Source organism: Brienomyrus brachyistius, unplaced genomic scaffold (assembly GCF_023856365.1).
Source record: "Brienomyrus brachyistius isolate T26 unplaced genomic scaffold, BBRACH_0.4 scaffold35, whole genome shotgun sequence".
NCBI classification, from domain to species: domain Eukaryota; kingdom Metazoa; phylum Chordata; class Actinopteri; order Osteoglossiformes; family Mormyridae; genus Brienomyrus; species Brienomyrus brachyistius.
Genome location: NW_026042310.1, coordinates 3,149,471 through 3,161,036, shown reverse-complemented (window position 1 = coordinate 3,161,036; position 11,566 = coordinate 3,149,471). Strand labels below are relative to the sequence as shown.

General features: G+C 40.1%; 1 protein-coding gene across 1 annotated transcript; it reads right to left on the bottom strand.

Moving 5' to 3' along the window:
• Positions 1 to 271: 271 nt before the first annotated feature.
• LOC125721875 (uncharacterized) lies at positions 272 to 8,155 on the bottom strand. The gene is made up of 10 exons (XM_048998021.1): positions 7,755 to 8,155; positions 5,969 to 6,078; positions 4,538 to 4,747; positions 3,382 to 4,420; positions 3,063 to 3,231; positions 2,106 to 2,974; positions 1,928 to 1,987; positions 1,740 to 1,830; positions 1,416 to 1,573; positions 272 to 788 (listed from the first exon to the last, which is right to left on the bottom strand). The coding sequence occupies exons 3-4, from the start codon at positions 4,734 to 4,736 to the stop codon at positions 3,693 to 3,695; spliced, it is 927 nt and encodes a 308-aa protein (XP_048853978.1). The 5' UTR covers positions 4,737 to 4,747; positions 5,969 to 6,078; positions 7,755 to 8,155; the 3' UTR covers positions 272 to 788; positions 1,416 to 1,573; positions 1,740 to 1,830; positions 1,928 to 1,987; positions 2,106 to 2,974; positions 3,063 to 3,231; positions 3,382 to 3,692.
• Positions 8,156 to 11,566: the final 3,411 nt, after the last annotated feature.

Here is an 11,566-nt window from a genome sequence, read left to right as displayed (position 1 = left end):
AGGTAGACCACGTATTATTTTACCAAAATCATGGTAGAAAAAAACAAATTTATTTGTCAATTATACAGCAATTTAATGTAAAAAATGCAACTTTCCATAGCTTTTTACGGATATTTGCAGTAAAAAAAAAGTTATAATATAATAATATTTACAGTAATTTGTTGTTAATTTAACAGTAATAGGATAGACCCTATTATTGTAAATAACTGTAAAAATAACAGAAATATGTTAAACCTTATTAAAACCTTTGACAGTAAAAAACACAGTGAAATTGTATAACAAATTACAGCATTTTATTTTGACCAGATACATTTTACGGTAAATTCCTGGCAACCACAGCTGCCGGTATTTTACCGCTAAAAATACAGTACAATATGAGGAACATAAATAGTTTACTGTACATTTTACATTTGCAACTGCTAAATATAGAAAAATCTAAAGATGCTCATATATAACCAAGGTAGTGAATATTACTGATAAACAATGAGAAAATTTGACATACCATTTGAAAACAGACTAAACATATCATTTTCTCTATTCCTACCAAACAGCATAGATCTTGAGAATACAGCATGTGTCCATATATATGGCTGGTAATCCATGGAGGAATGAATAAACATGAAACAAAAAATTACCTGCCCCTATAAACAGTAATGAGTCACTGGGTCCTGCCTTAGTGAAGGAAAGGACTCAGTGGAGTTTCTAATGCGCATGGTGTCGAAGATACAAGCTCTGCAGGAGTACTTCAATGTCCATCAGGAGTTCACTTTGGACTGACAGGATCCCCTCTGCAGCAAAAAATGGACAAAGTTTGATCAGTGCTTGAGCAAAATGCACAGAAATGAACAAAATGTGCTGCCAAAAACAGATCTAATGATAAATGATTTCTTAAGTGTAAAATATACAGTTCTTAAAGGGTAGCTATTGTCAAAATGCAACCTGGGCTGTTATTTTTTTTACTGTAAACGAGACAAACATATATCTAAAAGCATAATTATGACAAACGAGCCGTTTTTGAGATTGACCGTGATTTTGTTTTGTGGTCAATAGCCGGTGAATGGGAATACTAGGGGCATAAATTTGAGCGCATCAAAATCGATACAGTAAAAATAAAACAGCCCAGGTTGCGTTTTGGCAATAGTTATCCTTTAAATCTACTTATGTAAAAGTGATACATACACAACGCAGCCCTAATCACAATCATAATTTGTTTGAAAACGTATTTAAGTTTCCTATTGATTTATCATAGAACTTGAAGTTAATGGCTGAATGCATGGTGATGAGACCTATCATTCAATCTACATTTTATAGCGTATGAAACTGCTCACCTGGACATGAACCTGAGCTCGGCTGATTAAGATTAGTGTCTCCTGTCCATCTTTCTTTAGCAAAACTTGAATAATACCACTGCTTACCTCTTATTGAATCTTTGGGTGCAGACTTAATTGAAGAGCCTCGTATAAACAGGCAGGGTGTGATGTTTAGGGAAACCAAAGAATACAGGCACCATCATTTCTGCCAGAAGACTCATGGGGGGCAACGAAACTTTCATTGTGGACCGGCTAGATACCTTCTGCATTCAGAAAGAAAACAAAAAGGGCATACACCATAAACAATAATAACTGACAAAAATAATGAGACAAGAAATTTAAGTAACAAAATAAGTGCAAATCAAGTTTCCCTGTGTTGCAGTGTAGCTGAATGTTTTTCAACAATTTGATTTACGGTAAAACACATACCAAATATTTCCAGCCAAGGTTTGTTTCAATCTTCAGCATGCTTTACCTGCCATTGTCTTGAAACTGTTTCATCTGTCACTCTCATTTGATGCTGTTTACAAAAACAAAACAGCAATATTGTAAAGGGAAAAAGGAAAATGAATTTAATGGAAAAAAAAAGAAAAAAAGATTATGACCTGAAATCTCACCATTTCCTGAGAGTCACAGGTCCTTTGAGTATCCTTATGGTTTCTGCTCAAATTCAGTGTCTGAAAAGGGCAGGAACAAAACAAACATTTTTAATCATAATAAAGACAAAATAAGATTTAGAGACAGACAACAGAGAAATGTGTAAAATATCTTCTTGAATCTGTTTACTTTACTAACCTTGAAAGAGACTCTTGGGTCTTAGCTGTGCCACCACCCTTAACCCTTAAAACACATGCATCAGAAAACCACTGCAACAAAATTTCAGATGTCCTTCACTGACATTTTTATTGTCTTGAACATATTTTGACCTCCACACACTTGCTGCTAGTCAAATATATTGCTTTAAACAAATAAAGGCAAAACAAGCATGTAAAGCTTCTCCTGGCATTATGAAAAAAGAAAGCCAAACTGCTTAAGCTCTACACTTAGTCAACTAACAAATGTATATTAACCATTTTCAGGAAAACATGAATTTGAACAAACACATAAGCTTGTGACATCACTTTTGCAGAAACGTACAGCTACAAAATGCTATAATAACAGTTAAAGTCAATGTAACGTAAAGTAATGTTTGTAACAGACAGTGCTGTTTAAATTTCAATGTTAACAGTTCAGTGCAACACTTAACTTGTTTGCTAATTAGGGCAATACAAAATTCAAATAGTTTAAACTCTTGTATAGAATATAGAACATCTCTGAAACATCAAAAGTACAGTTCTCAGTAACAATCCCTAGTTAGAGGGATTGTTTAAAGATATATGGTAAAAACCTCTGAAAAGCATGCCTGTGATAACAGAAATCAGGTAAGAGTACAGTACTCAATATCAGCTGGGATAACTGAAAACATAAACAACACAGTAGTTCCCAGTCAAGGTACAGTTAAGCTGACTGTACCGATCTGTTCAAAATGTCTTTAAACAGTCTCTCGCCACTCGTGATCAGAGAGATCGGCGATGAGGGTGAGTACTCTTGGGTTCACATGCAGTGTCTTCTTCTTAGTTTTTTCAACTTTTGTTCCCTTCTCTGGGTTAATGTTGAAGAAACACCTTGATAAACACAATAATCCATAATAAAACACTAATACAATGAAGAAAAAAAAGAAAGGGAAAGGCAAGGGAAAAGTAAAAGAATTACCTCTGAAGGAATTCAAGTGTGGAGCCAAGTTCCAGGGGATAGTGGATGTTCAGGCAGTAGTAGCTACCAAGCATCAGACAGATTGCAGAGATGAAGTCAGTCATTTGGTCATTTACAACTTTGTGGTCAATGCTGAGCATGAACAGTCTCGATGCAAAGCAGGAGGATCCTTGGAATGAAATACAAGTGTAAAAGAATTAACTGTAAAACCCCCTTTACCATTCAAATGTGTCTTAAAATAGTGAAAGTGCAGACATTTAATATAGTGTATCCTTGCATTAGCTTAGGTTCGGTGCACTTGTACTGATTTTCAACTCACCACAAACAATGATACATGGTGTCACAGGCAGGCTTTCCACTTGGACTTCTTTTGCCAGACATGTTTCATCAACATAGTGGAAGAGGGTCTCCTCTTTTTCATCGAAATAGGAGAGGAGGAGGAGCATCATATCTTTCAGGTCTTCTGAGCAGCCCTTCAGCTGTCCCCTCTGCATTCGAAGCTTTATGACAGCCTCCAAGACACGCTTGCTCTTGTCTGCACAAGTGGTTTTCAGAAAGTCCAGAAGCCGTTTTCCCTTCTTTTCTAGACTGGTGAGGAAAGTCTCTTTCAGCGGTACCCCAGTAAGTTCTTCAAAATGGACTGTCATTCCAATCGCCTGAAACAAATAAGGCCACTCTTCTTTGAGGGTTTGCATGTCTGCTCCGCTGTTTATTGCTTTGCGCTGAGAGTAGTAGGTGCATTTCATTAGTTTTTACTTCTTCATGACTGAAGCTTGTCTGTTCACTGAGAATCTTCATACGTTCCTTCTTCTCCTGCTGGGTTTCCAGTGTCTCACTGACTGGCAAAAACTTCATGTCCCACTTTATGCAGCCATATGTGTCTTGAACAGATGCTCGCTTTTCAGGTGTGACTTCATCGGTGTCATCTGATCCTCCCTGTTTGCGCTTCTGTAACACTGGTGAAGTAGACCTCTTCACATTTTCAATTCGTGCCTGAATCTGTTTTACCAAAGAGTGGTACCCCTGTCCTACCACTTCCCCCTCTATGACATCCTGCAGTGACTTGGGATACATCGCAACCAGTTTTTTTGCAATTTCAGTCGAGGCTCTTCTACTTGGAGAGGCACAGGCTTTCATCATCTCCTTCACAATAATGCGGATCATCTCCCTCCGCAATCGAGGCTTTGGTCTTTTCTCTCTCTGAAGACACTGGATCAAGTCTTCTGGAAAATCTTCACTTGGAATTCTAAAGTTATCTACCCAGTCTAGAGAATATATTGGACTGGGTGAGGCAGAAAATGAGGAGCAAGAAGATGGAGACGATATGCTGGCCTGGCTTGAAATTTCCATATTTGGTGCTGTAAAACAATATCACAAACGATAGATTAATTGTACTTCTTGGACCTTGGCCAAAGCATAATAGAAAAAACAGAAAGCCCTTCATGGCTATTGTGCAATGAAATCATAATACTTACTGGTTTGTTTCCAAGCAGCCAGCAGTTTTCTTGCCTGAACTGGTCTCAGGACAGAGTTCAGATCAGTCTCACTGATGAACTGCAAGTCCTCAGATGTCTCCACTCCTAATGATTGTAGTGTCTCTAGTACAATTTCAAGGATTAAGGCAGACAGGTCCGGCAGCACCTTAGTAATGGAACTCCTTATGCTGTCCCCCATTTCCGAGATGTCTGATAAAAGAATGTGAATAAAGGTCAATTTACACCAAATGGTACCTTTGGTCTTAAAATATGAAGCTGATCTTGCTTGATACTACACTTTTATACAGTGTTTCGTAAGTACCAAACTAACAGCCCCATTATTGTGACAGCACACTGTGTTTCAATGGAACCATTTGGTACCCATACTTCATGTAAGATGTTAATGGATAGAAATCAATTAAGTCAATGATGTTCACACACTGCATCTTTTCTTTTTCCTTTCTCACTGAGTGCAGATGATACTGAGAATGGTATTCTGTCACGTGCACCGACACCAGAAAATAAACACTGTCATTCTTAATCAAAATGAGAACTACTTCACCAAACTCAACAGAGTCAGAGCCCCCTGTGACAAGGAAGTGTCCTTTCTTGTACTGTGTTCCCTTGTACATCGTTTCTACTGTGACCTTTGTATTGGTTTCAGTAAAGTCAAACATTTGAACTGCTTCTTGAATGGCTTTACTGTACAGCACTGAGTAAAATGGAGAACCATCTTTGACTTTCAAGACAGATTGACACAATGACCCTGCTGCAAGATAGGCTTGAAATATCTGATGTCTTTCAGAGAGTGTATGGCAGAGGTTTTTGAAATTTTTCAGATTTCTGGCACACCTCTTGAAATAACTGTGCTTACTTTCAAAGCGCATTGTCCATAATCTTATCAGTGGGCCAAATTTCAGAATCAGTGCTGGGTAATGGCGTAGAAAATGGTGTTTTGGTCTCAGGTTGCATTCTGGGAACAGAGCTTTTCTTGACTCTAAATATTCTTGAATAAGAATATCAAGATATGCTACCTGAGCCACTGAAATTTTCTGAGCACACACCATGTCTACAATATCTTTCAGCTGCAGAGTTAAGTTCCACACATCATCTGTGGGGTCTGTCACTATGTCACCAACTATGAGAGGCAGCAATCGGAGGAAGTTCCAGTTCTGTATAGCCTGTCCTGAGAGTTTAGCTGCTTGAGGACTGACCTCAGATGGCTTTGTAGAAGCATCAGACGCATGGTAACTAAACTGTTTGATGCGTCGGTTCAGAGTGGAGTAAGTGAACCATGCTTTTTTCTTTATGAAGTATTTCAGATACAGTGCCACATCATAAGCCAAAACTCCCTCAAAGATATCATGACCTAGACATGGTGGCAAGCCTGGCATACAAACGTTGAAGTATTTCAGTGAATTGAACACTGACCTGAACTTCACTCCTTCGACGTCTGGTGTATTGTCAATCTGGAGGCGATCAACAGCAGAGTTGTAGTTCTCTTTGGTACGTTCTGGTCCACACAGATTTGGGTCAGCACCCTGAAATTCAGATTTCGTTATCAGGCAGTACCTGCAGAAGTACTTTGAAGAACTAAAGTTTTCAGTGAAGCCACCAATACAGTGAGAACCCAGATTATCACCAGCAATGCAAAACAAAGTTCCTTTGACTCTAGTTTCATCTGATGCAACAATCCCACTGTCCTCCAATTCTTTCAAGTCTGCTAGTAATTCAGAGAACACATTAGCATGACCAAACTCTTTAAAATCTTTCTCCCTGCACAGTAAGACAAGAGACATGTGATCTGTGTCTGAGCGTACATGAAGTGGCAAGTTTGCCACTGATGCATATACAGCTAATACCTTGTGTTTTGTCCTTGCAGAGCCTAAAGGGTTAACGACTTCAAAGGCATCCTGGTAGAGTACTAGCTTGAGGCATGATGGGTTTTGACCAAAAAAATCATTTGATTTAAACAGCTTACTATCACTTATGTCACACAGAACATCAGCAGGAGGCTCAGTAGAGGGCTCTTCTGATTTCTGCCACAGATCAGACTCTAGCAGACATCTCAAAGTCTCTCTTAAAGGCACATAATAGGCAAACCTATCTTTTCTGTTTTCATCTCTCCCTAAAAATATTTTCTTTGGTTCCACATAGTTGAAGGCTTTTTTAAAGGTCTGAGCTCTGGAGTGCACTGTCCTCAATGGCCCGGTATGACATGCAGAAAAAAGATCATAGCTTTTGACAGACTCGCAGACTTTGTTGATGTCCTCCTCTGATAATGATGTGTCATCTTTTAACAGTGATGCAAGTTTACCCAAACTGTATGTCTGTCCGAACTCATGTATGTTCTGCATTTCCTCCACAATGTTCTGTATGGTTGAAGCAGGCAGTAGAAACTGACCCTGCAATTTTAAGTAGAATAGTGAAACGTTTCTCAGAAAAAGATCACAGAATTCAGGGGGCATTTCCATGTTATCTGTAATAGACTGTGCAGCAGGCTCGGAAAACAAGGGTACAAAGTCATCTGATGTGGTTGGAACAGATGATGATTGACATGCAGAATCTCTATATAAATCACCAATGCTGCTGTCTGAAAACTCTCTGTGTTTACGTGACATGTGAGCAGTAAAAGATGATTTAACTCTAAAGGTATTTGTGCATCCTCTTACTGGACAAGTGACCACGTGTCCTTCCACAATATGGCTCTTCAGATGAGCTATTAACTCTTTAGAGTTCTGACACTGACGTTCACACATCGCCATTGCACATGTAAATGAAGAAACCACCGCCACACCAGTGACATGGGTGGGGGCAGAGTGTCTTCGGTAAAAATGAGCCTTAAACGCGCCATACCTGGTGTATGCCTGCTTACAGCCTGCTTCAATACACCGAAAGAAACAACGTGGCTCATTCCGATGCAGTTTACAATGAAGCACGTAGCCCCTTGATGACTGAACTACCTTACCACAGAAATTACAGGTTAACATAACTCCATGTACTTTGGTAATTCCTCCCTAGCGAATTAAGCACGCCAAACACAGAAACTAATCCAGAGCAATGCTTCCCTCGCGACAGTAATGCTAACTCAACTCACAAATGCTAACTAAATTCACAACCTCACTCATAAAAAACAAACTGCTAAAATTATCTATAAACGCTGGGCTGGTGGATTTTTATAACAGGGCTAACTTGATGTTGCATGTACACACCTCACCTTGAACTAATTGTAAACTGCCAGGATGTCTACAAATTCCGAAGATGCTGTGGTCCAAGCAGCTATAAATGGCGCTAATATACGAGTTCAAAACTGTGTCCGTTAGCGAAGCCAACTTGAGTCTCCTGCATGAAAAAAAGAGCGGTTGGCATGCAGCTCAGCAGCGCGCCGCGCTATTGGTCATTTTCAGGTGACGTCATCCCGCAATGTAATGTCGCTCTTCGTTTCTTTAGGAGGAGGTTTGAATTTGATCAGAAGTCACGTCTGCGGACCGCTGCAGCCACATCTTGCCTTGCTTCCCCTTTTTTTGGTGAAATGGTTCGCTCATACTGCACAATGTTGCTACCAGGATTTTTTTTTCTCTGCAATTCGAACGTAATACGTCTGTACACAGTTTACCAGCAGTTTAGCTGCCAATCAACAGCGATCACACAAACTCAAAATTTAAGGCGGACCCACTTAAGGTGGTCTGCTAATATGCCGTGAAACACAACAACATAAAGTTGTTTTAAAATAATAATTAAAAAAGATTATTGAAATCAATTTTATTCACAACCGTGAACTTTATTTTAAACATCTTCTTTTGCTGTTGATTTTTTTTTATCAGAAGGTTAACAATGATATACTGCAGGCCTAACTTTTAATCTGTATATCAGTATCTGAATTTTAAAATAAAAAAAAATACTATCAATTTTATTGTCTTTCACTGCTGATATTTGCTTTTAAAAAAATGGTTGTATTATTACGGTGGACCCTATTTTTTAACATCTTGCTTCTGTAAAAATGAATGTTTTTGTTTGCTTAAAAATCTACAGCTTTATACTGTGAATTCCAATGTGCACAACCCCAAAAGATGTAGTTTTACTCAAATAATACCGTAAAATCTACGTTTTTCAGACATTTTCAACATTACAATATTTAATTGTAAAATGTATGCATATTTATTTGTTTTCACAGAAAATATTTATAATTTCAACATTTTATTACAGTAAAAAACAAAGTTTTATCCAGTCTAACAATTAACGGTTATTCAATCTATTTAATACAGTAAAAGGAAGTTTTTGGTTTTACGCTCCATTACCGTTGGAATTTGACGGTGTTTTGATGTATATTTTACTGACTTTTGTTACAGTGTATGTGCATGACTTAGCCACATATGCTGTATGGTTTTGTTTCCAGCACATTCTGGGCTACTCAGGTGTGTCACAATTTGATGTGTAAATGCTGACACAGTCTTGATATAATCCTTTTTATGACAAAAAAAAACTACTTGCGTCCAGGGGCGGCATAAGGGGGGGAGCGTAAGGATGATTCCAAGAGCCCCTAAGTGACAAGGGGGCCTAAAAAAATGGGAATAATAACTGGATTGGTCTAGACTGAGGGCCCCAAAATCTCTAGCAACGCCCTTGCTTGCTCTTATTGACATTTCACAATATTTAGATTCATCTAATATAAAAATTTGCAGGCACTACAAATTTTTCCTCCAGATAATTTGCGCTTCGTTTTCCGTCTAATAACATCGATGTTTCATGGATTGTTAAGGGTGCGTTTTTTGTGGAAAATGTTTATAAAATATGCCCCATTGCGCACAGGATTACTCTGGAATATTTTGGCGCACAACGCTACGTGTCACAAGTAGCGCAGGACGGAAGATCGCTCAGGCAGCGCGAGCGATCAAAAACAGGCAGGCAGAAAATGGGGCAAACGAGGGTTTAATCGGGAACACGGACATCCACTAAGACCAGTAACATCAATGACAGACAGGGGAGACAACCAAGACCAGGACTTAAATAGGACAGGACTGAGCAACATAATCAGACGGGGCTGGATACAATCAGCGAAGCACACGTGGGTAAGCAGGGGCCGTGGCACACATGAGGATCCGACGAGCAGGTCATGACACTACGATTTATACGACCGGATCGAGATCTCTCGAATTCAACGATTTGCGATTCTTGTAGACTATGTGCGTTATACCTATCCAACGTTACGAGCCTGATATTAATGGGTGCGAAAATCGAGACATTTTTCGTTTGTCGCTATCTAATTTCTTTAATCTTGTGCAAGTTAATTATCTTGTGGGGACAAAGAAACTCGTGTGTGCAAGATAATTTGCTATGAATTCCTATGCGCCTCCAAGGACTTCAGATACATGCAGAGATCATATAATGAACAGAATTCAGCTAATCACGTTTTATTTTCACATTAGAATGTCATACAATGAAATTCTTGTATCGGGCGTCAAGAGTCAAGCGCTCATTTTCGGGCACAAAATGCCTTCTGTGCCACAAAAAAAACATTATTTAATAACGAAATCAAATAATGCTTTGCTGCCTTTTGTCCACAAAGAGACAGCTCGGTGGAGGTGGCGGAAGACGGGAAAGAGAGATCGCGGGAGACCCAGAAAGAAGAGTTTAGTTAGCGTAATTGTTAACAACAATAAAGTGACTTGACTTCTGGCAGGGAAGGGGCCAGTGCTGGAGATAGAAAGGTATTGGCTGGAGAGACGTGGCTTCATCTCCGTCTGAAGTACAAAAAACCGAGATTAGGTTTCTCTCCAGGGTTGCTGGAGAATCTGGAAATCCATAGAAACTGCAAAATAGAGGTTCTGCTTTCTCAGAATGAGAAGAGTCAGTCTGGAGGGGGGGGGGGGGGGGGGGGTAGCACATCTCACTGGCAGACGGTCCCAAAGAAACTGCAGGACTCTGCAGGGTTTGGTTTGAGAACATCTGGGAATGCCCCAGAAGGACAGAGGGATGCCCGAGTCAGAGCAGGTCAGCGCACTGATACAGCAAGCATTCCCAGAATTCCCAGCATTCCCAGAATTCCCAGCATTCCCAGGAGAATCCCGGGATACCAGATGAGATCAGGATGTGACCTCGGAAACAGAAACGGGGGCTTGTGGCCCATGGCCGTCCACATGCACTGTGCAGCATAAAAGCACAATTACAGTGGGGGTGTCACACGGCGACGTCACGCAGCATCTCCGCTGGACTCTGCAGTGCCCCTCATCCAGCTGTCTCCCGGACTCAAACCGCTCATATTCAGCTTATTTAAGGGACTCCATGTTACAGCGGAGGGCGGGGGGCTGTTTTCTGTCCCCCCCGATGCAGACAAACGCAAACCTGCCCTCCCCAGGGTCAGATTAATGAAAAGGCTATCCAAGGCCAATTACCGAACTACCCAGCCCCACCCCGATCTCAGGGACACTGGCTTAGGGCCCTGACAAAAATCAGGGGCCCCACCTTTGGGAAAAATGGAATGGTAGAATGTCACTATATCAACTGTTTTCACTGATATTTATTATTTACTCTTGCATACCACTGATGTGCTCGCCTGCTCCCATTGTTGCCTAAATTCTAATTATCGTTTACATTTTAATTGTGTGTTGGTGTAGTTGATGCGTTTTTCCGCACTCGTCCTGTCCATCTTTGCATTGTATCCATATACAGCCATGTGAAAAAATTAGGACACCCCATAAATTACACATTTCCACCTTCATCCTTCACAGCTGCTATGAGGTTCTTTTGCTCAAAAGCTGCCTTTGGTTTATGCCAAACATGTCTTCTGTTACTGCGCCCAACTAATTCAATTTCAGATTCATCTGCCCAAAGCACATTGTTCATTAAGTCCCAGTCTGTGCCTTGATGGTCTCTGGCAAACTTCAGTGCTGCTCAGATGTGTTTTTGACAGTAGGGTTTCCTCCTTGCACAGCTCCCATGTAAATCAAACTTGTGCGTCTCTTTCTGATGCTAGATGCATGTACCTTGACATCAGCTGTGGCAGGAGCTTCCTGTATGACTCATGATGAC

What these genes read in the sequence shown, in the direction of transcription:
- LOC125721875 (XM_048998021.1), bottom strand. Translation starts at nt 4,736, where the DNA reads ATGGGGGACAGCATAAGGAGTTCCATTACTAAGGTGCTGCCGGACCTG. An exon ending in GGCTGCTTGGAAACAAACCA is followed by an intron (nt 4,421 to 4,537) that starts GTAAGTATTATG and finishes ATTGTTTTACAG; the next exon opens with CACCAAATATGGAAATTTCA.